General features: G+C 39.3%; 1 protein-coding gene across 2 annotated transcripts in view; it reads left to right on the top strand.

Annotated features, from left to right (window-relative positions):
- Positions 1–26644, top strand: part of DPP4 (dipeptidyl peptidase 4) — a 76095-nt gene extending 49451 nt beyond the window's left edge. For both annotated transcript variants that reach the window (XM_061184549.1, XM_061184539.1), the window contains exons 15-26: positions 103–156; positions 532–653; positions 2347–2394; positions 2640–2738; positions 4899–4968; positions 7479–7673; positions 10038–10092; positions 10724–10823; positions 13538–13602; positions 23518–23590; positions 23855–23928; positions 25531–26644. In XM_061184549.1, coding sequence (XP_061040532.1) covers positions 103–156; positions 532–653; positions 2347–2394; positions 2640–2738; positions 4899–4968; positions 7479–7673; positions 10038–10092; positions 10724–10823; positions 13538–13602; positions 23518–23590; positions 23855–23928; positions 25531–25632 — 1057 coding nt within the window. In that variant the 3' untranslated portion in view covers positions 25633–26644. The remainder of the gene's footprint in view (positions 1–102; positions 157–531; positions 654–2346; positions 2395–2639; positions 2739–4898; positions 4969–7478; positions 7674–10037; positions 10093–10723; positions 10824–13537; positions 13603–23517; positions 23591–23854; positions 23929–25530) is intronic.
- Positions 26645–27889: the final 1245 nt, after the last annotated feature.

The raw sequence follows: 27889 nt of genomic DNA, 5'->3' as shown, positions 1-27889 counted from the left end.
ATGCACTTGTGTGAACACTAGTGCTTGGTGTTGAGTTAAATGGAGTGTACTTGACTTTTTCTTAAAAACAGAATTAATATATTTCATTTGTTTTCTTCCCAGATACTACATTAGTAATGAACATAAAGGAATGCCAGGTGGAAGAAATCTTTATAAGTAAGAGTTTTATCGAGTTGTTGACTTGACCTTTTAGCTAATGAACAATCTCTGGCTCTTGTGTTTTTATTTTTTATTTTTATTTTTCACCTAGTCCTAATATATTAAATTGGAACTACTATCGAATGCTTTTATTCCTCGATAAACCAACCCACATGTCAACAAAAGAGCATGACTTTATTAGATGCTTTGTGATATTTCCAGACAACGGGAGGTTTGAGGTTATTATGAATTAATTCATGCATTTTTTTCACACTTTAAAAGTTTCTGAGTATTGCTTTGGCATTCTGATATCTTTGAAACTAGAATACGGCATTATTCAATTCCTTCTTTCATTTTTCCTTTCATCAAGTACTTCCACCATTGGTTTTACAGAATCCAACTTAATTACCACACAAAAGTGACGTGCCTTAGTTGTGAGCTGAATCCAGAAAGGTGTCAGTACTACTCTGTATCATTTAGTAAAGAGGCGAAGTACTATCAGCTGAGATGTTCTGGTAAGTATGAACCCAGGACAGGGAGGGAGAGCAGGGGGTACCCCCAAAATCCCTCTCGAGTAGCTCCCTGCATCCCCTACCCTCTCTGGACAACCTTCTTACCACCCTCCTGGCTCAGTGTCTCCATCCCTGAAGCCTTCCTTTCAGTGCCCAGTTTCTGCCCTGCTCAGTTCTCTCCTATTGAATCTGAGTTCTTGAGATCATGTAAGTCCTATTCCCTTCACTCATGTATAAGTGGTGAGCTAACCATCTCCCCTTCCCCTTCTAACCAAGAGGCTTGCTTTAGACTGAAAGCACATCCCAGAGCTTATGTATGACAGAGGCACTTCATCCTTATACACATACATGTTGTGCATTTTTTAACACAAATTATAATTTTATGCACTTGCCCCTTGAAATGAGAAAAATGTATGTAGGTGGTGCCTGTGACTCAACCTGCTCACAGCTTCATCTTCTGTTGCTATCGTTATTATTGTTTTCTTTATTACAAGTGAAGAAATCTGGACAAGGAGAGACAATGTGATTTCACAGGTCACGCAGCTAATAAGAGGCACAATGGGATTCAGACACAGGCCTCTGCTATGAACACTAAGCTAGATTACTTCTCAAAATGAGAGAAAAAGTCTGGATATTCTGAAAAAGAACTGTGAATCGCCAAAAAGAGGTCTCCAAACCATTTATCTGAACCTTTTTTTTTACTGGCACATTTTCTTTAATATCATATTTTCTTTGTAGTTCTTTACTATGGCTGTTTCCAGTCACCATTTCTTGGGCACCTGTTTTATATATACTAGGCACTGTGCTCAAGTTTTGTATTCATGATCTTGTTGATCCTTTAAAAAGAAAACTCAATAATGCAGATATTATTATCCTCATTTTACACGTGAGGAGATTGAAGCAGAGATATGTTATCTTACGTCACAAAGCAGGAATGCCAGGGATTCAAACCCAGGTCCCTATAATGCCTCCACTGTGGTTCTGATCAAATGTAAAAATTAATATCATGATCCAAATGTATCAAAATTAGATAGCTCACGAGATAGCTTTTTCTATACATTACCTTCCACTCTGCAACTACCACAGTTGGGATAAATAGTGAAGATCTGAGTGTGTGAGAAAAAACACTTTTCGCGTGCCAGGAAGGAATTGCTTATCCAAGTCGGGCACAGTGCAGATGTGCCGCCTGGTCCAGGACTCCGCAGTGGGGGCAGCAGCGGAGGGAAATCTGCCCTTTGGGGGCCGGGGAACCTGGCTCTGAAGCTCCACCCTAAGGGGGCGGGGCCTGAGAGAGGTTGTGGTACTCGCTGGACCTCGACGCTAGAGTTGGGAAGGATAGCGGCGCTCATTGGGTCTGGATGGCTTAGTCCACAGATGGGGAAATTGGACTCAGGCATAGTAATATGTGCAAGGCGCCCAGCAGGGTCAGAGGTGCATTTTCTGTTTCATTCTCCAGAGCCCTGTGCCTCTCCGGTAATACTTCTTACACTCAAATTGCGTTCATGTTAAGAAAGAGGAAAATCAGCTAACACTTAGTAAGCTTCTTATCCAGTGTGATATTCATTCTATCAAAGCTAAATGGTGTCAAAATTGTATCAAAGTTAAATGGTAACAAACGCTATTTTTGAAAAGTATGTTATCTTCTTTAAAAAAAACCAAAACTCTAAAATATATTTTTCCCTGATTATGTTAACAGGCCCTGGTCTGCCCCTCTATACTCTGCATAGCAACAGCAATGATAAAGGTACTTTCTCATATTTCACTCTCGTTTGCTTTTCAGGAAAGTGTGTGTGAATGGAAGCAACATGCACTTAGCACAATGGGATTTTCTTTGGCTTTAGAGTGTCTTAACAATGACTTGAACACAAGGCTTATAACCTGAAGTACGTGTAGTCCCATCAGTGAATCGCCCGCTTGTTTGTTATTGCTTTGCACAATCCAGATTCTTCACGTTGTAACAAATGACTGCTGTCTCAATTATTTGTTTAGAACTGAGAGTCCTGGAAGACAATTCAGCTTTGGATAAAATGCTGCAGGATGTCCAGATGCCCTCAAAAAAACTGGACTTCATTTATTTGCATGAAACAAGTAAGTTAAATTTCTGTTGGAACATAACTTTTCATGGAAACACCAGTAAAAATATAACTAAGTATAAGTTTATCTGACAATATGTATTTTATTTTATACGTAAATCTAACGTAAGGTTATTTTTCCATGAAATGTTCTGTCACAAGAACCACTAGTTTTACTTTTTTTTAGATTTAAAAATACAGTACCATTCTATGTAACATATATTAAGAGGAAAATATTTGGAGAAAATGCATTATTGCTAGTTCAGTCTCATCCCATTAGTAACTCTATTCTACTATTAAGTATTAATTGTGTTTTTAACTTAATGATATCCTAATATATTTTACCTTTAACCCAAACAGATTTAAAATAACTTGTATTAAAAAAATAGGGTTGGCTATAAAATGTTGAAACTTCAGTCTCAGGACAGAAATCTTGAATTTTTCCTAACCTCCTCCCCGTGATAGGCCCTGGTCTGGTGGCCTGATCATGGATTATGTTCAGGGACTACTAAGAACAAGGGGTTTCTTTGAGTAGGAAATCTTGTAATTTTGTTGTTGTCGTTTTTATTTGTTTGCTTGCCTTTTCTATTAAGGGCTAACAACTCATAGGGGAGGGGGAATCCATCAGGATTGATTTATTTTAGATTCTTTTTAAAATATAGAATAATAATGGAAGAAACTCAGGTCATCCAATTTTAAATGGCAGGAAAAGCACAGAGAGTAGAGGGTACTTTTGAAGAAGAGCTTAGAGCAGTGCTACTGAAACTGCAGGTGCTTATGGATCACCTAGGACCTTATTAACATGCATATTTGGAGCCAGCAAGTCAGGGTAGGCCCAGGATTCTAAGTTTGTAATACGCTCCTATGTGATGCAAGTGCTGCTGGACCTTGAATCTGGCTTGACTGGCAAGCGCTTAGAGTTCTGGAGAGAGTCCTGGAGAGCTATCTGGACCGCCTGGTACAGAAGGTGTTGAATATTAAGATGTGATATATTAAATATTAGGATGTGACACCCCCACCCCCCAAAGGAGAGAATGTGCATCTTCAAAAAGATAGGAAGTGAAACACTTCCAATCAACTAGTGCTGATTCAAACAAAGGGGAGATCAAGTGCTGACTTTGGCATATTTATTAAAAACATCATTATCAACTGATAGTTTGACATTCTACTCAAATATGATAAAGATTAAAACTTTTGTTCTCATAAGCACATTTAATCAGAAGGCATAAAATAACCAGCAAAATACAAATTGAAGAAAAATCTATCTACATAAAGATTTTACTCTTAAACTTTTATTTTTTCCTCAACTAAAATAATTATAATAAAAAAAAACAAAAGAAAGATAAACATAAGGAAGAACAGCTCTAGAGATAAGGATTTTTTTCCATACAGGTTAAATCTACTGAAGCTGGAAATAATCTTATTAAAATATGAAACAACTCTCTTTCTTCCTCTCTCTCTCGTTCTCTTTTTTTTTTTTTTTTTTAAAAAGATTAGTCTAACTAATTAGCCTGAATTTGGGAGCAAAGGTAACCAATTTATTATTTAGGAACAAATTTTATTAAACTGATGTTAAATCAAGCACAGAGAATTAAACAGACCTGCACAAGATCGTACAGAACAGTTTGCCCCACATAAACCTGATTTCATTCTGTGAAACACAGAGCTGAAAATGGGAACTCAGCTTTACGGTCTGGGATGGCAAGAAGAATTACAAAAATGTTATTAAATCAGAATTTTAAGATAGAGTTAAGGCCAACCAAAAATCCTAAACATCTTCAAAGAAATTCAAGAAGAGGAAAACATTTTGGAAGAAAACTTAGAACATAAGCCATAAACAAACTAGATAAGTAGATCAGATGCCAAAGAACAGAATCATATAAACAAAACATCAGCAATTCTAAGATGCCCTTTTATTTTACAAGGCACCAATGTATTTAATAGATCCATTAGAAACAACTTTATTGTTTTAACCTTAAACTAGTATTTTAACCTGAAAGACAATATTTTTATATCTGAAAAATGTGCTGAATCAAATCGGTTCATTTTCTTTTTCTATTCTAATTTAACAAATTGCTAAACTCTACATGTTACTTATCACTGACAAAGATAAGCAACCGAAATCACGTGCTAATAAGTGTTCTTAATTCACTAATTAACCTTTCTGTTTGTTTAGAATTCTGGTATCAGATGATCTTGCCTCCTCATTTTGATAAATCCAAGAAATATCCTCTGCTAATAGATGTGTAAGTATCCAAGATAAGGGAATAATTTAGAAGTTAACCATTGTACATCTTTTGCCCGGTGCAGCTTACTGAAAAATAGAGCCAAATGCATCCTTTCTCTCTTCCTGAATCATTGTAGAGCAGTTTTAATATTTCTTCTTCCATTCTGCAATCGCAAATCGAAACCTGTGTTTTCTACCATCTTTCTAATGGAGAAGGTAGACACTCTTCTTCTATCATAATGGCATATGGAGTTTGTTTTGATTTTTTTTCCCCCCTGAACTCCAAGGGAATTCCAAAGAGATTCTCAAGTCCGCATGTTCATCCTTACCTCACGGACATTTTAACAAGCAATAGATGGGTATTAACAGTCTTCACAGTTTCCTTATCTCCAAATTTGCCCAAACATCTCCCATTGGTAGCCTTTAATTCATTCCAATGTCAGGTTTCTCTTTAGTTCCTGAAATATGCCTGGTATTTTCCATTCCCTTTTTTGGTGAAGAGAAGATGTGATACAGGAAAGTATTCATTATAATTCAAACTTCTCCAAGTCCTAGAGAAAGTTCTGAAATCACAAGTCTTTGAGCAGTAAATATGAGCTCATGTGAGGTCTAAATATGGCATCTTTGTAAAATATTTTTGATAATTACTAGGAATATATTTTACTTCAATCTTTCCAAACTTGCCCTGACCTCACACATAATGCCACAATGCCACTCTTCCTGTCCCAACTTGCCTCATTTCCTTTATTCAAAACAAAACAAACCAACAAAAGTGCTGGGTGCCTGCTGCATGCCAGGTAATTTGCCTTATTTTGTCCACACAGCAAGCCGATGTGGTAAGTTCTATTGGGCCCATTATACAGAAAGGAAAACTGAAAACTCAGGGATACTTTCCTGCTGCTACTAACAAAAAAAAAAAAAAGAAGGGATACAGATACTAGCATCAGACACAGCCTTGTTCCACTGTGTTTACAGTTCCATGTAAACCAAACATAAAAGCTCAAAGAAAGAGAAAGAGGTATTTTAAACTTCCAGATATGCTATTTGATTCTCATTACACTAATTTAGTCAAATTTTGACTACAGTAGCACTCACTTGCTTTGGGCCTTAGCCCCAATACTAAACAACAAGGATCCTTTACCTTTAAAAAAGAGTGATATTTTGACACAAGCGTTCGTTAAAAAAAAAAAAAAAAGTGATATTTTTATATTCTTGGACTCCCCAGTAAGTAATGACTAGATCTCCCCTTCATTAGGAAAGTTAAAAAAATATGGTCAATTTGGTGCCCATTCTTTTCAGTGATTTTCCTCTTCATTTTCGTATATGTCTAAATCTTTGTTTCCTATTTTTAAAAATGACGTTGTTTAATCTTACAGGGTTAGGTAACTTGATACATAGCTAATATTAAGGGAAGCTATTACTCTACCAAATATAAGACCATTGAAAGGACCAAGGCATTTCACATGTTAAAAAATGTTTGCTTGCCCAAGAAATTCATGAATGCCTTCTTCTTTTTAAGGTTAGAATGTTACAAAATCTAGTGTAAAATTAAAGTCATATAATATTTTGTTTAAAACTAGAGTTCTTTTGACTGCCATCCCTAAGGAAAGGGAGGAAAATGTTAGCAAAGTGGTCCAAGCAGGCCTTGTCCAGTCCTGTGGAGGGGATGAGCAGATGAATAGGAGAGACGGGCTGGGGAGGGAAGACTTATCGGAGAAGATCTGGGTCCAGGAGTCCTGTAGGTGGTGCAAAGAAGACGATTTACATGAGATCCAATGAGCTGTAGGGAGTGTCTCTTGATTAACAAATGGAAATGAGAGGGCTTGATGGAGATTGTACACACAGCTGTGTATGGATAAGTTATAGCCTATATGAAGAATGTAACTATGAGGGAGTTAAACTCGTTAATAAATAGAATGCCAAACAGTATACCCATCTTCCAATATAGTCTATTTCTTTCTCCTCTGAAGTTTTAAGGAATGGTGTTCGTTCATACTTTGGCCCATTCCACAGTGCCTTGTGGAGCCCTAGTGAGCAGCGCTGTGCTGGGCACTGCGGCACATGCAGTGCATATCCTACAGCAGTCAAAGTCCTTCAGAAAGTTCCAACCAAGGAAACTTGTAGTCTAGGAATGTTTGTAAGCTCAGTCAGAAAGATATATTCAAAGCTGTATTTATTGTCATCCTCATTGTTTTTTCATAACACAACTCCCCTATCCCAATTATTAGAATTTTTACTTCTTTGATCTCCAAGATATATGCGACTTAGAAACTGTTGGCCTGTGAAGTCTGTGTTTGATAACAGTTTTCAAAGATAAAACTGATGGGCCTCTTTGGAGGAAACACACAGCCATTATAGTCATGTTGCCAAGTTTTAGAGGACCCATTGTGGACACCCCCGGTGGCTGGCATGATTTCAGGCTCATGAGCAGGAAGACGTACACTTCCGGTCCACAGGGGATAGAAATGCAAGCGCTCCTCATTTGATTCAGGAAAACCACAAAGGCTAACAGTTTGGGATTTTTCACAGATATGCAGGCCCCTGTAGTCAAAAAGCAGATGCTGTCTTCAGACTCAACTGGGCTACTTACCTTGCAAGCACGGAAAACATTATAGTAGCTAGCTTTGATGGCAGAGGAAGTGGTTACCAAGGAGATAAGATCATGCACGCAGTCAACAGAAGACTGGGAACATTTGAAGTTGAAGATCAAATTGAAGCAACCAGGTGAGTGACTAGGAGATGAATTCAAAGGTCATTTGATTTCTTTCTCCCTCCATTTATATTTTAAAGTTGTGAAGTGTAAAGAATTTAAAGTGTCCTGGGATGAATCTTTCATTCTTGGGCTGGATTTTTAGTGAAGATATTATGTTTAGACTTAGAAAGAGAGTTGACATGTGTGCTACCACCTTCTAGGAATTGGGACTCAGAATTCATCAAACACATGGACAAACTGAGGGATAAATGTACCCCTGAGTAAACATCTAACTAAACAAGCAAGCCACCCCTGTAGTCAAGGATAAGTAGAGGAGTTCGGTGTACATTTACCTTGGACGAGGGTGACAGCTATGAAGTTCTAGGAGTGGCTCCTACATTCTGCTGAGTGAGGGTTACTCCCTCAATTTGGGAAAGCTGTGGAACACGACCGTTGTCACTCACAATTATAAGGGCTTCGTTAAGGATGAATGACATCAGTTATGAGACTATAAATAGATGTGATATGGCTTAAGAAAGATTTTAGTCATGAATGATGGTTACCCTGGAATGCACATGTAACATGCAGTGTTCTACCTGCATTCTCATTGAAGCTGCACAGCAACCCTGAGAGGTGGGTGTTCATACCTTACACTTCAGGTAAAGAAATGGAGGCTCTTAGGTTAGGTAATTTGCCAAGACTGGTCAGGATCTGAAACTAGGTCTCCCTCCAACTTACATTCAATTGCATTCAACTGGTAAATGGGAAATGTAGTCTTTGAGTTTCTATAACCTACTGCATAGATGTCTGGAAAGCAAAGTAAGTTAGTGATTTTAAATAATGTTGTGAAACCATAAACTAGGAAATGGAGAAAAATTGTGAATGATTAAATGGTTGGAGGAAAACGCCTTTAAAAAAAGGAACAACCAAAGAGGAGAGAAGATGACAATTTATTAAGTATCCCTAAGTCTGTTACATCAAAGTTAATGATTAGCTATCATCCTTGAAAGTAAAAAAAAAGGCTAGATAAGAGAGAGGATAAATTGGTTCAGGAGTGAGGCTTTGATATTTTACAAACACATTTTCATTTATCCAGATTGGTCCTCTGTGAGAGAGGGCATGATTTCCAGGTCTTCTCAAGTCTAACATGATGGAATTGTGTTATCCACAATCTACAACTCCATTTAAAAAGTAATGAGCAGCTGCTTTTCAGCAACTAAAAGGAACTATACACAACAACACAGATGAATCTCACAGACTGTTGAGTGAAAGAAGCCAGGAACAAAAGTGTATATCCTGCATGACCCAATTTATATTGGTACAAATTCAGGTGAAATTTTTATGGAATCCAATAAAAGGAAGACATTTCTTTTTTTCTTTTTTCAAAGAGAGAAATGACACAGAGGCGTCTGGGTGATAGTAATGCCCTATATTTTGGTTCAAGGTATGCTCACTCCGTAAAGGTTTACCAGCTTGTACAGGCATGATTTGGTGCACATTTCTGTACATATGTGTTCTAAGTTTAAAAAGTTTGCGTGGAGAGGATAATGAGTTGAAAACTATTTACATTGAATTTTTTCTAATATTGCTTAACTCAGGGCAGTCTAAGACATATATCATCAATTGAAAACAAAGATTTTTAAAGTCACATATAAGTCAATGCAAGGGTCCCCTTCCTCCCTTGACACTACAAAGTTAAGGGCCCCATTTGCTAGATTTTTTTTTAAAGTAAACAAATTGCCTTTTGATGTAAGGCTAAGATTAAGAAATAGACGCAAAGAACCTTTTTCTCCTTTCTTTACCTGGATTCCAATCCGGAACACAATTTAGTGACAAAAAGACTTCTTAATCCATCAAGGAAAAATTGCTTCTTATTTAATAGCGCTGAGCTAACTAATCAACACCCATCATAAGAAGGGATGTATTTAGAGAATGGTGTTTAAGTTCTCAGGTAGGGGGCCCAGAGACATTTCTAAGCCCTACCCAGAAGTTCTACACACCTCTATACTTCTCCATTGCAGGGACAGCCTCTCTCAAACTGTAAAACATCTGGAGAGATTTAAATTCAATTATGTAAAGAAAAGTGCATCTGGGCTGCAAATTTTTATATAAAGCTGTGAAAAAAACAGCCAGGATTTGTTTTCTGTGAAACACACACACACACACACAAATTTTTTATGGACTCCAACACAAGTAAACCTTGTTCATCTGGCTCTTAAGTTAAAAATGATAGGCATCGATCTCAGGTGTTTATTTGATTGCTGGCAGCAATTAATCTTTGTTTCTAATAGAATGAAATAGAGAACAAATGGCAGGGTTTCTCACATTTGTGCAGTTATCTTAGTTTTCTATACACAGTGTGATACTAATTCGTGGACTTGTTCCATGTATTTTAGACAATTTTCAAAAATGGGATTTGTGGATGACAAACGGATTGCAATTTGGGGCTGGGTGAGTAGTTTGGCTGATGAATCTGTATGCCTTCCTTAGTGAATATAACCCAGAGCAGGATAATTTACTTTTGTTTGTACATATTTGGAGGTGAAAATCATGTCAATCATTTCAATCTAAGAAGGTCCAATGTCTTAAGATTTCTGGGCGATGAGTCCCCACAGGCTTATACTTTTGTTTATTACAATGGGATAGGGAGGTGAGGAAGGGAGAAAAAGAGGAAAGGAGCGAAAGAGGGATAAAGGGAAAGAAGGACAGAAGGAGAGAGGGAAGGAGGGAGACTTTTTCTCATGGGTCCAAGTCAGTAAAGATTTAGTGTTTATTGCTTTTTTGGTTTTGGGAGGTTTTTTTTTTGGTTTTGGTTTTGGTTTGTTTTTTGTCTTCAATTAGTACTGCCCCGCAAATTTTCAATACTTTCCCCCTTATACCTACCAAGAAGAGGGACCAGGGCTCTGACAGTGTAGTCTTTAGATACTACCCAACTAAGGCCAATTTAAACCTTCTCTACCATGCTTTCTATCTCGAAAGAGGCATAGTATATAAAGATGTGAGAAATGTGGAAACTGCGACTTGCTTACCATATGTCCTTAATTCCTTTACCTCCATAAAAATAACTGTTTCCATTTCTTAGTCATATGGAGGGTATGTAACCTCAATGGTCCTGGGAGCAGGAAGTGGTGTGTTCAAGTGTGGAATAGCCGTGGCACCCGTGTCAAAGTGGGAATACTATGGTAAGTGATCACTCCCAGGTACAGAGTTACTGAGTGTGAACCTTCACATTCCAATGACAAAACCATTCCTTTTTGAGTTTCAGTGTTTCTACAGTGAATAAACTGATTCACCTTAGAAGTACTTTATGGATACCTGTAATGAAACAGTCTCACTTTTTCTGCCATTGTGAAATGTTAGATGGTAGTAAATGCTATCTACACGTTTAGTTACCAACCAATTCTGTTTTCTAAATGTCTTATCAACAAATTCAGTTTTCCACATTTTAAAACATCCCCAATGTTACAATTCTTTAGATAAACCCTTCCTTCTTTTTATTCTAACTTGAGTTTGAAGCTTCACATATTAGATCAATAAGAGAAGTATGTTATCTCTTTCCCTTCAGGTAAAAGTCAAATATAAGTAGGACTTTGGGTGGAAAGAAGAGACTAGGGCAGGGGAATTCCTGGGGGTTTTGTTTCCACTGTCTCTGAGTAGGTGAAAGCCACTCTAGAATATCCTGTTCACTGCTGAGAAAGTATTGTTCTATCATACACATGTAAGGTATAATTCCCAAGTGAAAGCAGGTAAGCAGTGAAACACTAGGTAGGGGGGAAGAGCCAGAGGTGGTGAGAAGATGAATTACTTTCCTGTATCTCTTCCTACCCCATCTCAAGTCCTTTATTCAGTATAAGGATAGAATTATTCATAATGAATATGCTCATTAAATATTTAATGTCCTAATATATCGTAGTACCAGTCCTGTGGAAAACTCTTCTTTAAAGCCTCTCCAAGTCAAGAGAAGCCAATGTGTAAAAGAGACAACCCTGCCTTTTAGTTAAATAAAAATTGGAGAACATAGTTAGGATTGATCCTCACACAATAGATTTGTTTTCATATAATACTTTCCTGCTTAATATTAATTGTTCTATTGGAAGGCTTGTTTTTGGAGACCTCTGGTGGTCAATAAAGTAATAGAAACAATCTTTGTGAGTTTGGAACTACATAATGGTAAGAAGAGAACTTTATTAAACGTATGTGGACCAACCTAACACTTGGGAACTTTCTAGAATTCTTATATATGTGCAAATTTGAACAATATTACTCAAAAATCAAATTGAAGGAGTACATAAGTGGTATTGCGAGATGTACTTCTAAAAGTTTACAACCACAACACTAAGCATTTTTTAAATAGTATTTTTAAAATTTGAGACCTTCTTACACATGTAAACCTGGTTAGCATAATAAGAAAGGGGTATTATGTTCTAGGACAAGAAGAATTGTAGCTGTTTGGGAAAATTTTATTTTGCCCTTAAAAGCTATTCCCCCCCCCCCCATTAAATGTATAACCTAAGTTATTCATATTTAAATGTTAAAAGATGAGCATTTTAGGAAAATCTTATATTTTAAAAGTGTACTTTAAGATACTATATTTTCTATATTAGTGTCCTCTAGATATGTAAAATTGCTTGTAGTCTGTATTCACTTTAATCAAAATGATAAAATATTGCTGTTACTCATTTTGGAGGAAAATATTTTGATTTCCATAGGAAAAGCATGAGCAATACACATGGAACAACTAACACTAGTTATCAATGTAGTTTTTAATCTCCAATGCCAGTCATTCACAAAGGGTTAGGATGTTGTTTAAGCTTGTTATTTTGATGATATATTCTTTTAAATAATTAATTAAATCAATATTGAAATACCGGTACAACTATAGTGAAATTCAAGCCATTAACCTATATAGCACAATGGAAACATATTATACTTATTTATTTACTGTAACCTGGTCATGTTTCAAAAACAGTTATTTCAGATTTTTAAAGTTATATTGGAATTCAGCCACAGTCAATTTTCTCACTGATATTTTAGGAAATACACACACACACACACACACACACATATATATACACACACACACATTTGATATATGACTTAATTTTTTTAAATTAGGTCAAAAATATGTTTAAATATCCAAAATAACCAAACCAACAATGCATATGTTTTTCTGCCATATCTATAGATAAAACAGCTTATGTCACTTCAGCACAGATACTAATGTAATCTGTTTCTCAATACTCAACAGTTATAACATCAGAATTGAGGCCTCTCCACAAAATGAGAGAAAACAGATGTTTAACTTGCATTATGATGGAGTAGCTGAGCCGTTATAGGGTTTTACAGCAAATAAATGATAACTGAATTCTTTCCTTTCGATCTGTCTCCCCCCCACCAAAAAAAAATATATGATTTAAGTAAGCAACTAGTAATTGAAAATTATGAGGAGTTTCCAGTAGGAAAGAGAGTATCCTAAAGTAGAGCATATACTGACTGATGTCAGGACCAAGAAATTCAAGACAATTGAGACATTAAGTGACTTGCTAATCAAGATCTTTGAGAGGGTCAGATGATAATGTAGAGTCCTTATCACTTAGCACTTCCCATTTGACTTTTCTGCAGGTGGGCTGTTGATTGGGTTTTAGATCACCTGGTTTGATCTCCCTCTGCCCTCACAGGAAGGGCTAAAGGGAATGGGCTATAGGGCTGAGTATGGAAAGGCAGGAGTCTGGCTGCTTTAACAAGCCAAGTAGAGATGATCTGGAGGAGATACTTCTGAGGGTAACACTATAGACCTTTGCACAAGTAAAGAATATGAAAGCATATAAAGTAACCCAAAAAAAGGGAAAAAAGTTTTTATTGTATGAATTAAGTTTTTTTCTTTTCTCCATCACAGATTCAGTGTACACAGAACGTTACATGGGTCTTCCAACTCCAGAAGACAACCTTGACCATTACAGGGTAAGAGATGGTGAACTAGATCCATTTTATAACCTATTTATAAGTGGTATAAGAACATTTTTAAGTGTATCTATTCCAGAAAATATATATTTTTTATTTCCAATGAAATTCTTGTTAAAAAGAAATAACACAGGTGGTTTAGAGATACTCCAATAGCTTCCCGTACTATATTCTGCATAATTACAGCCTTTATCGTATGCTATATAGGTCACAATATGCGTTCATTTGGAAATACAAAGCAACACCAGATAATTACTTTAATTATAAAAATTTCAGTTCAGAAAACATGTCAAATTCAACGTATTCCTTTAGAGCCCAGAAGACTCTCTAAACCTTTAACTACATATTAAAATTTCTTATGGTATTATCATAATTAAGTTGTATGTACAAGCCTATAATTTTCTAATTCATAGCCAAATATGTACAGTTTTTTTCACACAAGATTTGAGTAAAGCAGGTGAGGTGTAGGTACAGGAGGGTAATACTCTGAAAAGCCCTTGAACCCAAATTACTGAATAGCATCCGCAGGCTGGTTGCCTGATGGAAGAGCCAGTGGGCAGGTTGCTGTGCAGATGGGCTGTAGCATCTGAAATATGGTCTGGGTGTAGCCATCATTGGCGGCCCCCGTGTGCTAGTGTGGGTGCCACCGCAAAGCCAGGGCCCTCTCTTTGGTGGCAGCCTGCTGCAGCTGGAAGTGTCAGCCAAAGTACTAGGGACCCTTCCAGCACATTGCCCCCCAGCCAGAAAAAAAAAACAACTTTCCTGATTCTGTCATGTAAATTGAAAACCCTGAAACGTACAGATGACACGGTCAATCATCTGATGTTTACATTCTCCAGAGGATATTCAAAACTCCTCCCAGGATAAAAAGAAAACAATAACCCATACAATTTAAGACCACAATTTCTCCTCATCTGTGCCACAGCTCTCAATGCTTGGGCTTCCTATTCATACATCGCTCTGAGCCATATTTGTACATTTTTGTAAGATGTCATCATCATTATGGGTTCTGAAGCCATTTGATCAAAGCACAAGAAAATGCAAATAAAATTTCTAGTTTTGCAAGATATGTACAGACAGTTTCGTTTTACCTCTTCTTTTCAGTTTTATTTAGCAAGGCTTGTGGGGGAGGGGCGGGGAGGTGTATGCGTGTGTTTGTGCCTGGGTGTGTGTGTGTTTTCATCTCTGTTTTTCAGTCAAGATAGAAAAGTAACAACCTGTAAAGTGTGATGTACCAATCATCTTCCACTACAAAGCAGTCCCGTAATCAGGTTGTCCTTATTTCTGCTGAGTGTCCCACATGATACTTTGGACTCAGTTTTTCCCATTCTTTCTCCTCCACATCCAATAAGCTGCTTTAGACATCCTTTCCCTGCTCCATAACCACATTGCTGCTGTCACATGACTACCTCCTTTTGCAACAGTAACCCCACGGGTCCCCCCTTAGCTTATCTTTCTGCACTCCAGCCTGTACCACACAGAGGTGTGAGGTTAACCCTCACCCATAACACTTTCATGGACTTTTCCTGTACAAACTAGTCCAGCCCTCATTCTTTAACCAGGTGTTCACTTTCTTAGAATGGCCCAGTCTACCCGGAATGTTCACTGTTCTCTGAATATTTCTGGGCCTTTCCCTTTTGTGCCTTTGTCGTCTGTTCCTCAGCCTGGAATGTCATTCCCCCTCTGTCTTCATCCACTAGGAAACTTGTCCTGCTCGCCCAGAAAACTAGCATTCTCTCTTGACTCCCATGACATTTTCCTTGTATATCTTTAATCCTCAATTTATCCATCTTGGACCCATAGTTAGTTTGTACTCCTTTTTCCCCTCTGCGGTATTATTAGTCATTCAAGGCTTTGCTCAACCTTGTATTCTTTGGATCACCCAGTATGAAATAGAAACCTTAAAACCTTTTTTGATTTAATTTTAAAACTTTTTTGAAGGGAAACATTGTTATAAAAATTATATGTCTCCATCATTGCTCTCATTTTACAGCTGGAATTTTCTTGCTAGTGACCCGACCAGGATCCCTCCTGTGGTGTGCCATATTTGGGGCATGGCTAAAGGGTGTTCTCAAATATCCTAAAGTACTAAAAACTCCCCAAACATCAGAGGTGTACTGCCCGGGACCCTCATTCTGACTCTAGAACCTGGTGGATGATGAGTCAAAAGTTCATTTTAAAAATCCCATTTTGAAAGTCTTTGAACCTAGAAGCACAGGGTCAAGTCTAAACCTTGACATCCGAGGAAGTCCGCGGCACCTACCCTACTGCACTTCAAGAACATCAGCCAACAGGGTGTTTCCTCTTCCACCAGCCCTCCCCCTAGAGGATAATTAGTTTTAATCTGCCATGTCAACCTGTATCTTTCTCCAGATTTTCCCATAGGCTTCTCATTCCCACACCCATCCCCCTCTTCTCCAACTCTACCCCCCACTGAGGTGGCCATTTTCATCTCTCCCCTTAGATGTTCTCTGCATGAGGTAGTCATGTAAATAGAAGTCACTTCCTCCTACCGATGGCAATACACGAACACTGGGAGCACAAAGTCACTGTCTCACTTCACTGCACAGATGGCACCCGAGGACTGTTTAATCCTTCCACGCCAGGAGTCGGGTTTTCTTGGCACAAAATTCATTGCTGGCAATGGACACATTAAAACTGCCAGTACCAGAGAGCTAAAGGTTCCCAATGTGTTACTCAGAGGAATTATTTGGGTGGGCGACAGTTAAGGTGGGTAGGAGAAAGTGAGGCAAATGCATTCACTGTATTGTTTCCGCCCTGTAAGTTGCATCCTCAGAAAGTGGAGAACTGAATCTAAGTACCTATATTTGGTGCACAGCAGGCTTTAGAATAAAGCTGCCTTCCTTTGTTTTTTAAATGAGCCTGTGCTTTTGTCTCTGGCAGGAATACATTCAAAGATTCTATTTTCCTCCAAGGCCCCAGCTGCCCCTCTGGACCCCTGTCTTCTTTTACTTCTCTTTCCCAGGTTGTTTTTATTTCCTCCCTTTCTCTCTCCTTCTCCCCCTCCCTCCTTCTGCCCTCTTGGAAAAGACAAAGGAGACAATTCCTTACTGGCTTTCGCTGCTCTGTGCATTTCTGTAGGTCAGGAGGAAATATTTTGAAAATGAGTCCCAGGTAGTCTAGGCTATTGACTTTCTTCAGCACATCCAGGATAGGAATGATCGAAGTGTGTAATAAGCAAGGTCTTGTGATCGTTGTACACCTTTTCAGCTATAGAATCATTATCAGTAGCCAGAATTACAGCCTTTGGAAGAGAATGTAATTTTTAATAAAATTCAAATGAGGAGAGGATTCATTTTTAAGTCATTGATGACCCAGATTTGAAAGAATTTAGACAAGCACACCAAGAGAAGCACATTTTGTGAAATAAAGGTCCTACTTACTAATTAGGAAAGGAAGTTGAAGGAGCCATTTATATATGCAAATGGAACAGGCAGGGATGTCATGTATAGTTGTTCAGCTTGTGCACTGCTGGAAGCTAGTCTATGCTTCATTCTCTAAGGCGTGCACCTCTGGGGCCGCGTCCAACCGGAGGGAGTGCCTTTTCTTATTCTCACAAAGCTGCCATATAAATTAGGAGACCCTGGGACTAAGGCTTGGACCCAATGCAATGACACAAACAGTGACTCCATAAGACTCTTTTTGTAGATAGTCACCTACCCACTGCCGAGTGGCAGGGCAGGAGCATGATTAAAGGATACCAGGGACTCAAAGAGGAAGGAAGCTGTTCGTCTCCCTGAAACTCCAAGAAGCTGGTCCCAGAAGCTCTAAGTAGGCAGGCAGAGTGGAGGGATGACAGTGTAGCTAATAAGCAGTATAAGCGGATTCACTGCCGTGAATCTCAGTCCGATTCTCAGTCCACAGCCGACAGAAATGGCGACAGATTTGAGCAAAAGAATCAGATAGACAGTGAGACAACCCTCACCCCCAATAGCGATAAGCAGATAGCAACCGTGGTCCCACCTTCAGGAGGGGGTTCCTGACTAACTTTGATGAATGGTCTCTCTATGGTCAATCACAGGTCTTTTAGTCAAACCTGTAAAAAAAAATATTAACACGTGGTAGACTTTCATTCCTCCATTCAAGGTGCCTGGTGTTTTAGCTGTTCAGAAGTTGATTACCTTGTTGGTGAGACAAAACATACAGGCAAAATTTTTGAAGAGAAATAAAAGAGAGTAGTCATAAAGCATGAACTTGAACATGACAAAGTGCCCAGTATGTATGGAAAAGGCTAGTAGTTCCAAATTGTGACTCTGGAGCCCCAGGAATTCTGTGCCTTCTGAGAATGTAGGGAGGGAAGGGAAGTGGCTGAGAAGTTAGGGTTTCACCTCCCCCAACTCCTCTCAACTAGGGGGGGATCTGGTTTCATTTATTTCATTCATTTTTTTAATTCACTTAGTAAGTGCTTGCTTCTATGGCCAGACACTGTTCTAAGCTCTTTCCATGGGTTATTAGGTTCAGTTCTCCCTCAGATTCTCTGAGATAAGTGCTCTAATTATCTCCATTTTATTGACCCAGAAACGGAGGCACAAAAAGTTATATAAGATGTAGCTACTGAGGGGTAGGAAAGGGAGAGGGCACTTATCTGGAGCCAGTTAAGGAAGACTTCTGGGAGATGCAGCGGAATAGCGTAGGTGCTCTCCACAGGCTGCCAGAGGGACCGACGAGGCAGAGGAGCACAGTAGACACACGAGTGGCAGCAGGCAGAGCTGGTTTTCTGGGGATCTGTGAAGCAGGTTGGATGAACCGAGGGATAACACAGAGCAGGGATGTGGGAGGAGCTGGCCAAATGGTGGCTAATAAGGCAGGATGGGAGACCAGGGAGGGAACGGACTTACAGAGAGCCGCGTCAGATCAAGGGCAAGAGAAACGGGGCCCAAGTCCTGAGCCTCATTGCCAAGAGAAGAGGGCAGCCTGGAACACACAGAAGGGACTGATTTAACTTGTAGAGGAGATTTATTTTGCATTTTGCTCAGAATTTGATAGGCTTTTGGCAAGTGTACGAAACAGTCATAGATTTGGCAGTCTTCTGCTAGCAGATTTGAAATGTTCAATCCTTAAGAACTGCTGCATCGTTAGGTTATGCAAAACAGGGTGCAATTTTGTAAATATGCCATCTTGTACTGATTTGACATTTGTTCTATTATCCTAGAATATGCCAAAGGGAGAGAGACCTTCAGATTTAAGCCAAACCTTAACTTGTTTGTTGAGTGCTGATAAAATGTTGACTGCTGTGTGATCTTTAAAGAAGCCAGTGTTGCTGGGTGAGGCCTGAGGTAGGGCCCCCTGTAGGCGGATGGGAGCTCTTTCCTTGGCATCTCACCGGTACAGTTGTTTGATGGATACGGACAAGTAAAACATCTGATGCGGTGGGTTGAATTAATTTTTCCTTAAAAATTTTCTGTGGCCTCTGGTATGGCATTAATGGTGCTTCCCCAAACAGCCTCACTTAATATTATTTATGAGGCTTTGGTCACAAGTGGGAGAATGCACAGAGCAAGTCAGTACACTCGGGGTACTGTCTCACTGAAGTAATAGGGTGTCCATTACACCTGTGGCTGTTTGCTTTTTCTACCAGAGCTTGGAAATAACAATGCGTTGTTTGGCTGTGAAGTGAAGGGACACTAGAATATGATGTTAAGAGGCATGGACTTTTGAGTTTGACCTGTGCTAAAATTCTGTTTCCACCACCTATTAGCTAGGAGAGGTTACTAAACCTCTCTGAACCTCTGTTTCCTCATCTGAATAATGGGGAGAATCAGAGCTACCTCATGGGATTATTGAAAGGATTAAACGAGACACCTATGCCTGCCATGAAATAAGCTTACAAAAACATGGAGGCTGCCACCATCATTCTCAGGAAGCAAACTGTCCGTATGGTTCCTGGATGGCGCAAGGGGTAGCTTAAAAATTGTCAGACCTTCTGTTTCTCACAGTACTTCCCCACTCTTATCAGCTCTCTCTTTTATTTCAAAAATACAAAGATTTATTTGCTGGAAGGTAACTGAGGAACCAGCATGATCCAACGAGCAGCTACAGATGGTTCTTCTTGGGGCTTGAAGGAAAAGCTCCTCGCAGAGATGCTGTGCATCAGCACTGCCACTGGACCAATCCTTCCCACTTCACTTTGCCAGGCTGTTGCTGGCAGCGGGGCTCTCCGGAAGTTTCTAGCCTCGGGAGAGTGCCAACTGCACCACCATTGCATCCTTGCCCATTTATCACTCTAAACTTCCTTTTTAGGAGCTGGTGACAGACTATTCGGCTTCTAACTTAGTCATCCATTTCCTTTTTTATTTCTGTTTCCATCGATAGGCAAATGGGGATTATCCTGTTTTGGTGGGTTGAAATAGCACAATTGAATTATTTCTGGTCATTAATTCTCCCTTAACTTAGTGCATGCATTTCTTTCACTGACTTTGGCTGCCTTTCATGGGTTAAAGTGTGCCATACAGCGGACTGTCAAGAGTCTCTCTTGATTGAGAAGCCAGGATGCTCAGGCTAGTAGGGAATGATTGGTGGTTCCAGAGGCAAGGTGACACAGCTGCATCTTTCCAGGAGGGCAAAATGTTCTCGGGAGCCTGCGAGCCTTGAAATGGGTGTGTGCCTGAGGCTGCCTGGCTCCCGTGCACTGAGAGGTCCCTCTTGACGCAACTCCCAGCGAGCGGGGGGACGTGTGCATTGGAAATGACACACTTCTCTTGTGGTTGCAGGGGGAAGCTTTTGTTTTATTTTTCCCTTGCTGCATTAAAGTATTTGTCTTTCTTTCTTTGTAGTGTAATATTGTTAATGTAAAACAATTTGCATCATGACACTTTTATCACAGTTTTCGTCTTTTTCTCAGTATGTTGCATTTCTCACCATGTCTAGTTCATCACAGCTACAGTGTGTACATCACAACATTTATCTTAGGCTCAGGGTTTTACTTGTTTATAAAAATTGTCTTCTTTCAGCCTGTATTCACTCCATTTAAGAAAAAAAAGGCAGCCAGAAACTGTTTTGGTCCAAACTCCAGTAGTTATCACATTCCTTGCTAACTGTCCTGCGTATTTATATGTCTCCTAACTATTACTCTATGCTTCAGTGACATTTCTCAGTCTCATGGCTCAGGGAGGTCGTGGAGCAGCTTTTGCTGTGCACTCTGCCACGCAAGGAAGGCCCGAGAGGCTTTTGGAGGAGAGGGGAGGTCACACAGCTGGATATTTGGGCCACGTGTAGGTGCTGAAGTTGACTATCTTTGGCAAGCGAAGAACTGGGTTTCTTGTGGGGAGAAACAAGGTGGAGGAGACAGCCGTGTAGCCGCAGAAAGGATGGTGCAGGAGGACTCGGACGAGGGCGCCGGCTCTGGGGCTCAGACTGGCAGTGTTCACCGTTGGTGGGTCAGCCCCAGCCTCTGCTGTCGCCAGCTTTGAATCCTACACTGGCCTTTTGGGAGATTGATTTTGACCCTTTCCTCTCTCCAGGGCAGGACATCGCTCAGGGTTCTTTCTGTTGCTTCATTAGGCTCTGCATCAACCACACAGTCCAAAACGCCTCACAAGTCTCGAAGGTCTGTGCGAGCCAGCTCTCTTCCAATGAATTCACTCTAAGAAGGCATGAGAACGCAGGGGGCAAAGGACACCCAGTGTGTCTGTGCACTGCAAATCCCAGAACAGTTCAGTAACAATTTCTTTCTCCCTGTATCTTTGCTGGAAGACCACATCATGAGCAGCTTGGAATTTTAGTGGAGACTCAGTGCAGCATAGGAGGTAAAAGAGGTGCTGCCATCAGACTCTGTGTCCAGCTCCGACTTCTTCCTGATGTAACCTGGTGTACTTTACTGTCTCCGTGTAGCAGTGGGATTGCTATAGACCTATCCTGCAGGAATGTCATGAGGATTAAATAGAACAGTGCTTTTATAAATCCTTTAAGATGCTTAGCAGAGTGACTGGCGCAGAGTACACAATAAGTATCAGCTCTTATTACTAATGGCATGGTGTATGGATTGAAAGTGGGCAAAACATATCTTGGTAAATTTCAGAATGAGAATATTTTATTCCACCTCCCCTAGCTGTTCCCACTTGCCTCTGCAAAACTAGGACCGAACATAGTGAAGAGTACAATATAAGTGCCTACATTTCTTTTGTTTATTCCTTTAATTGATATTTAGCTCTCTATTAAATGCTCAGGATAGAGTAATGAACAATATAAATTCCTCTTCTCATGGATCTTATTGTTTAGTTGGGTATATGACAAATAAATATTGATCGACTTGAAAAAATGAATGAATGGATGGAAGAATGAATGGAGTATAATGTTGGGATGGATGCATGGATGGATGGATGGATGGATGGATGGATTCATCTGGGACATCTCACCAGATAACGTTTCTTAAAGTAAAATAGAAGTGCGACTTTTAATGAGTCCTAGGTGTTTATTCTGAAAGTTCGTGGGTAAATTCTCAATTTGGGTCAGAAATGCCATATGGTCAGGACAAGTGGGACCCAGCCTGCACAGGAGTGGGAGGGCCTTTGCTCTAAGCTTTCCAGGAGAAGATCACCTTGACAGCCTCAGTCAACACAAATATGTTGGGTGACTTTGTCCTGAAAGTTGTAGACAGAACGTCCTTTTTCCAGAAACACTGTGTCACACCATCCTCACATCACCGTAATTTAACCTTAAAAAAAGCCATGTCTCTTGATGTCTATTTCAGTGAGAGCAAGAGGAGTTAATCTTCCTCCCATTTCAAAGAAAACTACACTCAGCAGCGTGTCTCTAGGTGCACAGCTCTCTGATATTGAAGCTGGGGCTAGAATACAAACGTTCGGACCTTAGCCCCATCCCCTTCCAGCCAGACCTTCAGGGTTCCCATCAAACCATTAAGCTGATGTTAGCTACAAAGATATCTGTAAAACACAAACCTTGCCTCTCATAAAGTTGACTTTGATTCACCAAGATGCTGCAGGAGGAGCTGGCTGATTTTAAACCCATAGGGAGGCTACTGGCCCTTCCTCTGCCCAACAATAGAAGCAGAGTCCAGCTCACCCCTTCCCAAAGTTGCTACAATGTCTATGACATTCTTACCTTCACCCCAACTCTGCAAACATCTCCAAATTAAGATCAGATGACTAGTTCTGTACTTTCAAAGCTTTTCCACCAAAGACTCCACCCTCATTCTAGAAGTCCTACCTGTGCAAGGTCATGAAACAGCCTTCAAAAAGCTGCCCTCCCAGTTTTTTCTCCTAATTCCCTGGCTTGATCCAAAAGCAGCACTTTCCCCAATGCAGAATGAGGCAGACCACAACCACCCACTGATTTTCTAAGGCCATACTTGATCTTTTTCACCCCTTTCCCCTCCCATATGTTACATTTGCCTAGGTTTTAAACATCTGTTCCAAAAAAGGTAATACTTGCTTCTCATTCAGAGCCTAGCAATGTGGACCAAAGTTCATATGACATATTGCAGAGTACGTTTAGTTGCAAATGCTATGTACAGGCTCTTTGAAATGTAGCATGTATGGCACCATGTGACACATGGTTGCCATGGCAATACACTTTTTGGCTGAACTACAGCATAAGCCCATGGAACATACATTGCTAATATGAGACTCTGCCCTGTGCTAATGCATAGGACACAGCCAATCTGGGATCTGGGACCCAAGGGGTTTCGCATGCAGCCTGGGGGGCAGATGCCCTCTTCTGCATGTGCAAGGAAGATGTGGCATCCTCCCTTTCCGGTCCTGTCTCACAGGGTACATTCTGCCATGCATGGAGACAGCATTTGCTTGAATATCGGTTTGCTATATTTTGTATCAAAGGGGGCCCCAGCTGAAAACATTTTATTTTGTAAACTGAAGTGAAAAATCAGTTTATGGCAGATCTTTTTTTGAATAATGACATTCTTTTTCCCAATTCCAGAATTCAACAGTCATGAGCAGAGCTGAAAATTTTAAACAAGTTGAGTACCTCCTTATTCATGGAACAGCAGATGGTGAGTTTCAGTTAATTAGACTTTTTAGTATCACAGACAGGTTTGCAATTTCACTACTGACAAAACAAAAGCATGAGGGGCAAGACTGTTACATTTACTTCAATAAAACAGTGTTGCTTTCCACAACTCACTTGTCTTGGCCTAAATGGGATGCTGAATCCTAGAACTTCAAACAATCCCTTTCTTCTTGTGCCTTTCCCACCCTTCCTACCAGAAAAGTGGAGCGGCTTTTGGTTACTTTATGTTTCCTTTCTCTCCCTGCAGATAACGTTCACTTCCAGCAGTCAGCTCAGATCTCCAAAGCCCTGGTGGATGCTGGAGTGGATTTCCAGTCAATGGTATAGCAAAACTTCCTGCAAGGGGAGGGAACTTCCTGGTGGGTTCCGGTTCCCCTCTTGGAACTACTTCTCCTCACAGAGGTTCCAGGAGACAGGGACGGAAGCAAAAGGAGTCTTATTTTTCCAATGAGAAGTTGAAGAAGTGATATCCTTGAGTCATAAAGAGAGTCATGTTCAATATCATACAGTTGGGGGTTGAGAAGTACAATACTGCATATCCTGAGAGGGTCAAAACCCTAGTCCTGTGATTGTCCCGTCTCTCCCTATTTTGATTAAAAAGTAATCACTTACCCAGTGAACGTGTGGCAGAGTAATTCTAAAGTGAAACCAGCATGATAATAGCTCAGGTCAAATATGCAAATCCATCTCTAGTATGTGTTACTAGCCCTTCTAACAACAGTGGGGTATCAGTAATCAGTGCGCTTCAGTTTTTGCAACTTCCATGTTATCTTTTGTTGACCACCACAGCTTATAAACAATTAGGCTGGTTTCATCAAGTCGGAAATGGCTAGAGCTGTTGTTGCCTATTCAGAGGATGTTTCTAGGTATTAAGTCAAATTCATTTTACGCACTAGACCTTTTCAGATTAAGAAGAAAAAAAGATTATATATATGTGTGTGTTGCACTAAATATTTTTGTGTTAAGTCCTTTCTTGTCTGTATTAGCTTAAAAAGCCTGCTTTCCCTCACTCTCTTTTAACGTACACACTTTGCTCCGTGCTCAGGTCAAACAGCACCTACTGTATAAAAGTGGGACAGTCATTTGATACCACAAAACCTGGCATATATTTTTGGGGTTAGATTCTTATGAGGTTGAGGTGTATCCTTCCACTGTTCAAAGAAAAGACGTGATACTTTAAGCCATTTTTGAAAGTTAATTTATGTCTCCATAATATATGTTTTCCTGGCAGTGACTTCCCACTTGTTTCACGTGGTGGGATGAGTTGATAAATTTTTGCCTCAGGTCATCAACTCATCCTACATAAATGTCAGACATGCAGATAAGAGATTCCAGTGAAATTCCAGTGAAAAAGTGTTTGCAAATAATACATTTGACTTTTGACTTCATATGTTATGCTAAACATATATATGGAATATTGAAATAGATTTTTTCTAGTGCCTTAGTGATATATATTAGGAAAAATTGCTTTCTAAAAACTCATTTATTTTAATAGTTTATCTTACTGCAGTGTAGGAGAAATTTAACAGTTGATAACACTTAATTAAAGTGGGCTTTACAGGATAAACATTCCCTCCTATGCGTGATGTGTTTCTAAGTGTCTTTTGAGTCAAATTTGAAAACGGACTTGGATATTTTAATTATACATATCCTTAAAGCTCTATGCAGTGAAGCCAAATTCACAGTGAGTTGTCTCAGCACCTGCAAAGGACGATCAGAGACTCCTGCAGGACAGAACTACATGCCCTGGAAAAGCTCTGGGAGGAAATGAGAAACCCTCTTTGATCACATTTCAGTTTATAAACTGATTGAAGAATTAAAACATCCTGTGTTATTCCATGTATGCTCATGAGAACTCACTTGGGTTAAAAAAAAAAAAGACAACTGACTTCCTAAATCTGACCTTTCTTTTTCTCTCTCCAGTGGTATACAGATGAAGACCATGGGATCGCCAGCAGCACAGCACACCAACACATATACACCCACATGAGCCACTTTCTAAAGCAATGCTTCTCTCTACCTTAGCACCTTGGAACAGCATGCCATTTAAAGCTTCTGAAAAGCCACTTTTGCTCTCATTATCTCAAAACTGCACCATCAAGATGATGATGTTAAAAAAGTACACTCAAATCAAGAAATGTAAGGTTACCTTTGTTCCCAAATTTCATATCTATAACCCGAAGTAGGGACTTCTGTCTTCGCAACAGATTATTACCTTACGGAAGTTTGAATTATTCAGTCTGGTTTTGTTTATTATTTAAAATCACTTCCATATCAGTTAGTGAAACAACAATTAAGAATTGTTTTCATGGGAGCTTTGCAGAGGCTCCCTGGGCAGCATTTTTTTCTAACTGGACTAGACTTGTTCTCTTCTTGGAAGGAATGACAGGATGTGGGCCGTGATGTCACCGAGGCAGGGGTAAGAAAAGAGGGGGTAGGGAAAGAAGCTGGCGAGGCTGTGAACCCCAGTCCAAGCCTGCTGACCCAACCAGGCTGCTATCAGCTCCTCAAAGAGCTGTTCACAGCCAGACTGGCACAGTTTTCTGAGAAAGACTATTCAAACAGTCTCAGGAAATCATATATGCAAAAGCACTGACTTCTGAATAAAACCACAGCAGTTGAATAGACTCCAAAGAAATGAGAGAGAAACTGCCAACAATGCAGGGCCCCCAGGTGCCAGTTATGGCTATAGGTGCTACAAAAACACAGCAAGGGTGATGGGAAAGCATTGTAAATGTGCTTTAAAAATACTGATGTTTCCTAGTGAGAGAGGCAGCTTGGAACGGAGATGTGAACACATCAGCTTGCCCTGTTAAGAGATGAAAATATTTGTATTGCAAATCCTAACTTGAAGGAGTCTTTGCATCAGTTTTTCTTATTTCATTTCTTTGAGCATCTAATGAAAAGAATATTTTAACTTCCTTGGACTTGTTTTTAAAAATTGAAAATTAGCTACAAATGTATGTAATATGATTCCCATTCTACATACGGTGGAATTTCTCCTGGTCAGTAATAAATGTGCCTTCATTTTTTCAGAGGTAATGAGTTCTGTGTCTTGAATCAGACCTAAACTGCATTGGCATATGGACACGCTTACTCAGAAAGGCTCTTGTTTATTTTGCTTGTTATCCCAAACTGCCTCGTAAACATGGAGAGGGTTCAGTTTTTGTAAGAAATAGATACATAGAAATGTGTTAAATTAAGCAATTCATAGCGATTTTATCTAATACATATACAATTACTGTTATCATACATATATATAAGCTTTTGAAAAATCAACTCAAAATAGTTTTGGTTATTTATATAATACATACGATATCATTTTATTCCGGGGAACTACGATGAGGCTCATAATATCAGATAATCTCGACAGTATCATCTTGGTAGCCCAGATGGCTCAGTAGAAGTTAAAAAAAAAGTCAACAACTTAAGTGTTTAACTAATTATTTTTGGTTGACATAACTATATTAATGAAACCATGCATTTAAGATGCTGAGATAACTGAGGACACATAATATTTTTGTTCAATTATTTGCAAAATGGCCTTATTTTTAAAAATTGATTTTATGAACTCATAGTTTCAAACATAGCTGGAAAAAGTTGTCCCAGACAGAATGAGTTACAGCATAAAAATCTAAAAATGGAAGAATTGGAAAAAATCTATCAATTCAACATGAGACTGGTGAGTCATGCATAGGAATGAACAGAAGATTGTGAAATTGTTTCAACTGTATTTTCAGCGCATGGCATTGAGTAATTAAGTCTCAAAATATCATTCATTCATTGGAACCATAAGCCAACCTTCAAACCCTATAGGGCTCTTGTCATAATTCTAATAATAGACTGCAATCATTCTGAGTAGCTGGACCAATCTTTGCGGAAGATTTTTTATAACCAGAAACAGTAATCATAGGTCATATGTTCACATCCTGGATTGAATTAGTAATCATAAAGCAAATTAAGTAAAAATTCTCCTTTTATCTTAATTGAAACCAGATATTGTGCAATATCAGGTATTGTTCAGATATTAATAAGACAATTTTACAACAGTAGATGTACAATATCAGATACTATACAGATATTAAGACGATTATATAATATCTGATATTGTACAACTATTGTACAGTGTCAAAACTGTATGAATTTATTGTTTCTTTAGTTTCAAAACGTGCCCAATGTTTTCTCTGGAGCCCAGAGGTAATAAAAAAAATCCCAGCAAGTATTTTTCACATAATGAGGGTTGCAAATGGTGATGATGTGACTGAAGTTAAAGTAAATTTCG

Source organism: Eubalaena glacialis, chromosome 1 (assembly GCF_028564815.1).
Source record: "Eubalaena glacialis isolate mEubGla1 chromosome 1, mEubGla1.1.hap2.+ XY, whole genome shotgun sequence".
In the NCBI taxonomy this organism is placed as follows: domain Eukaryota; kingdom Metazoa; phylum Chordata; class Mammalia; order Artiodactyla; family Balaenidae; genus Eubalaena; species Eubalaena glacialis.
This window is presented reverse-complemented; position numbering and strand designations above follow the sequence as displayed.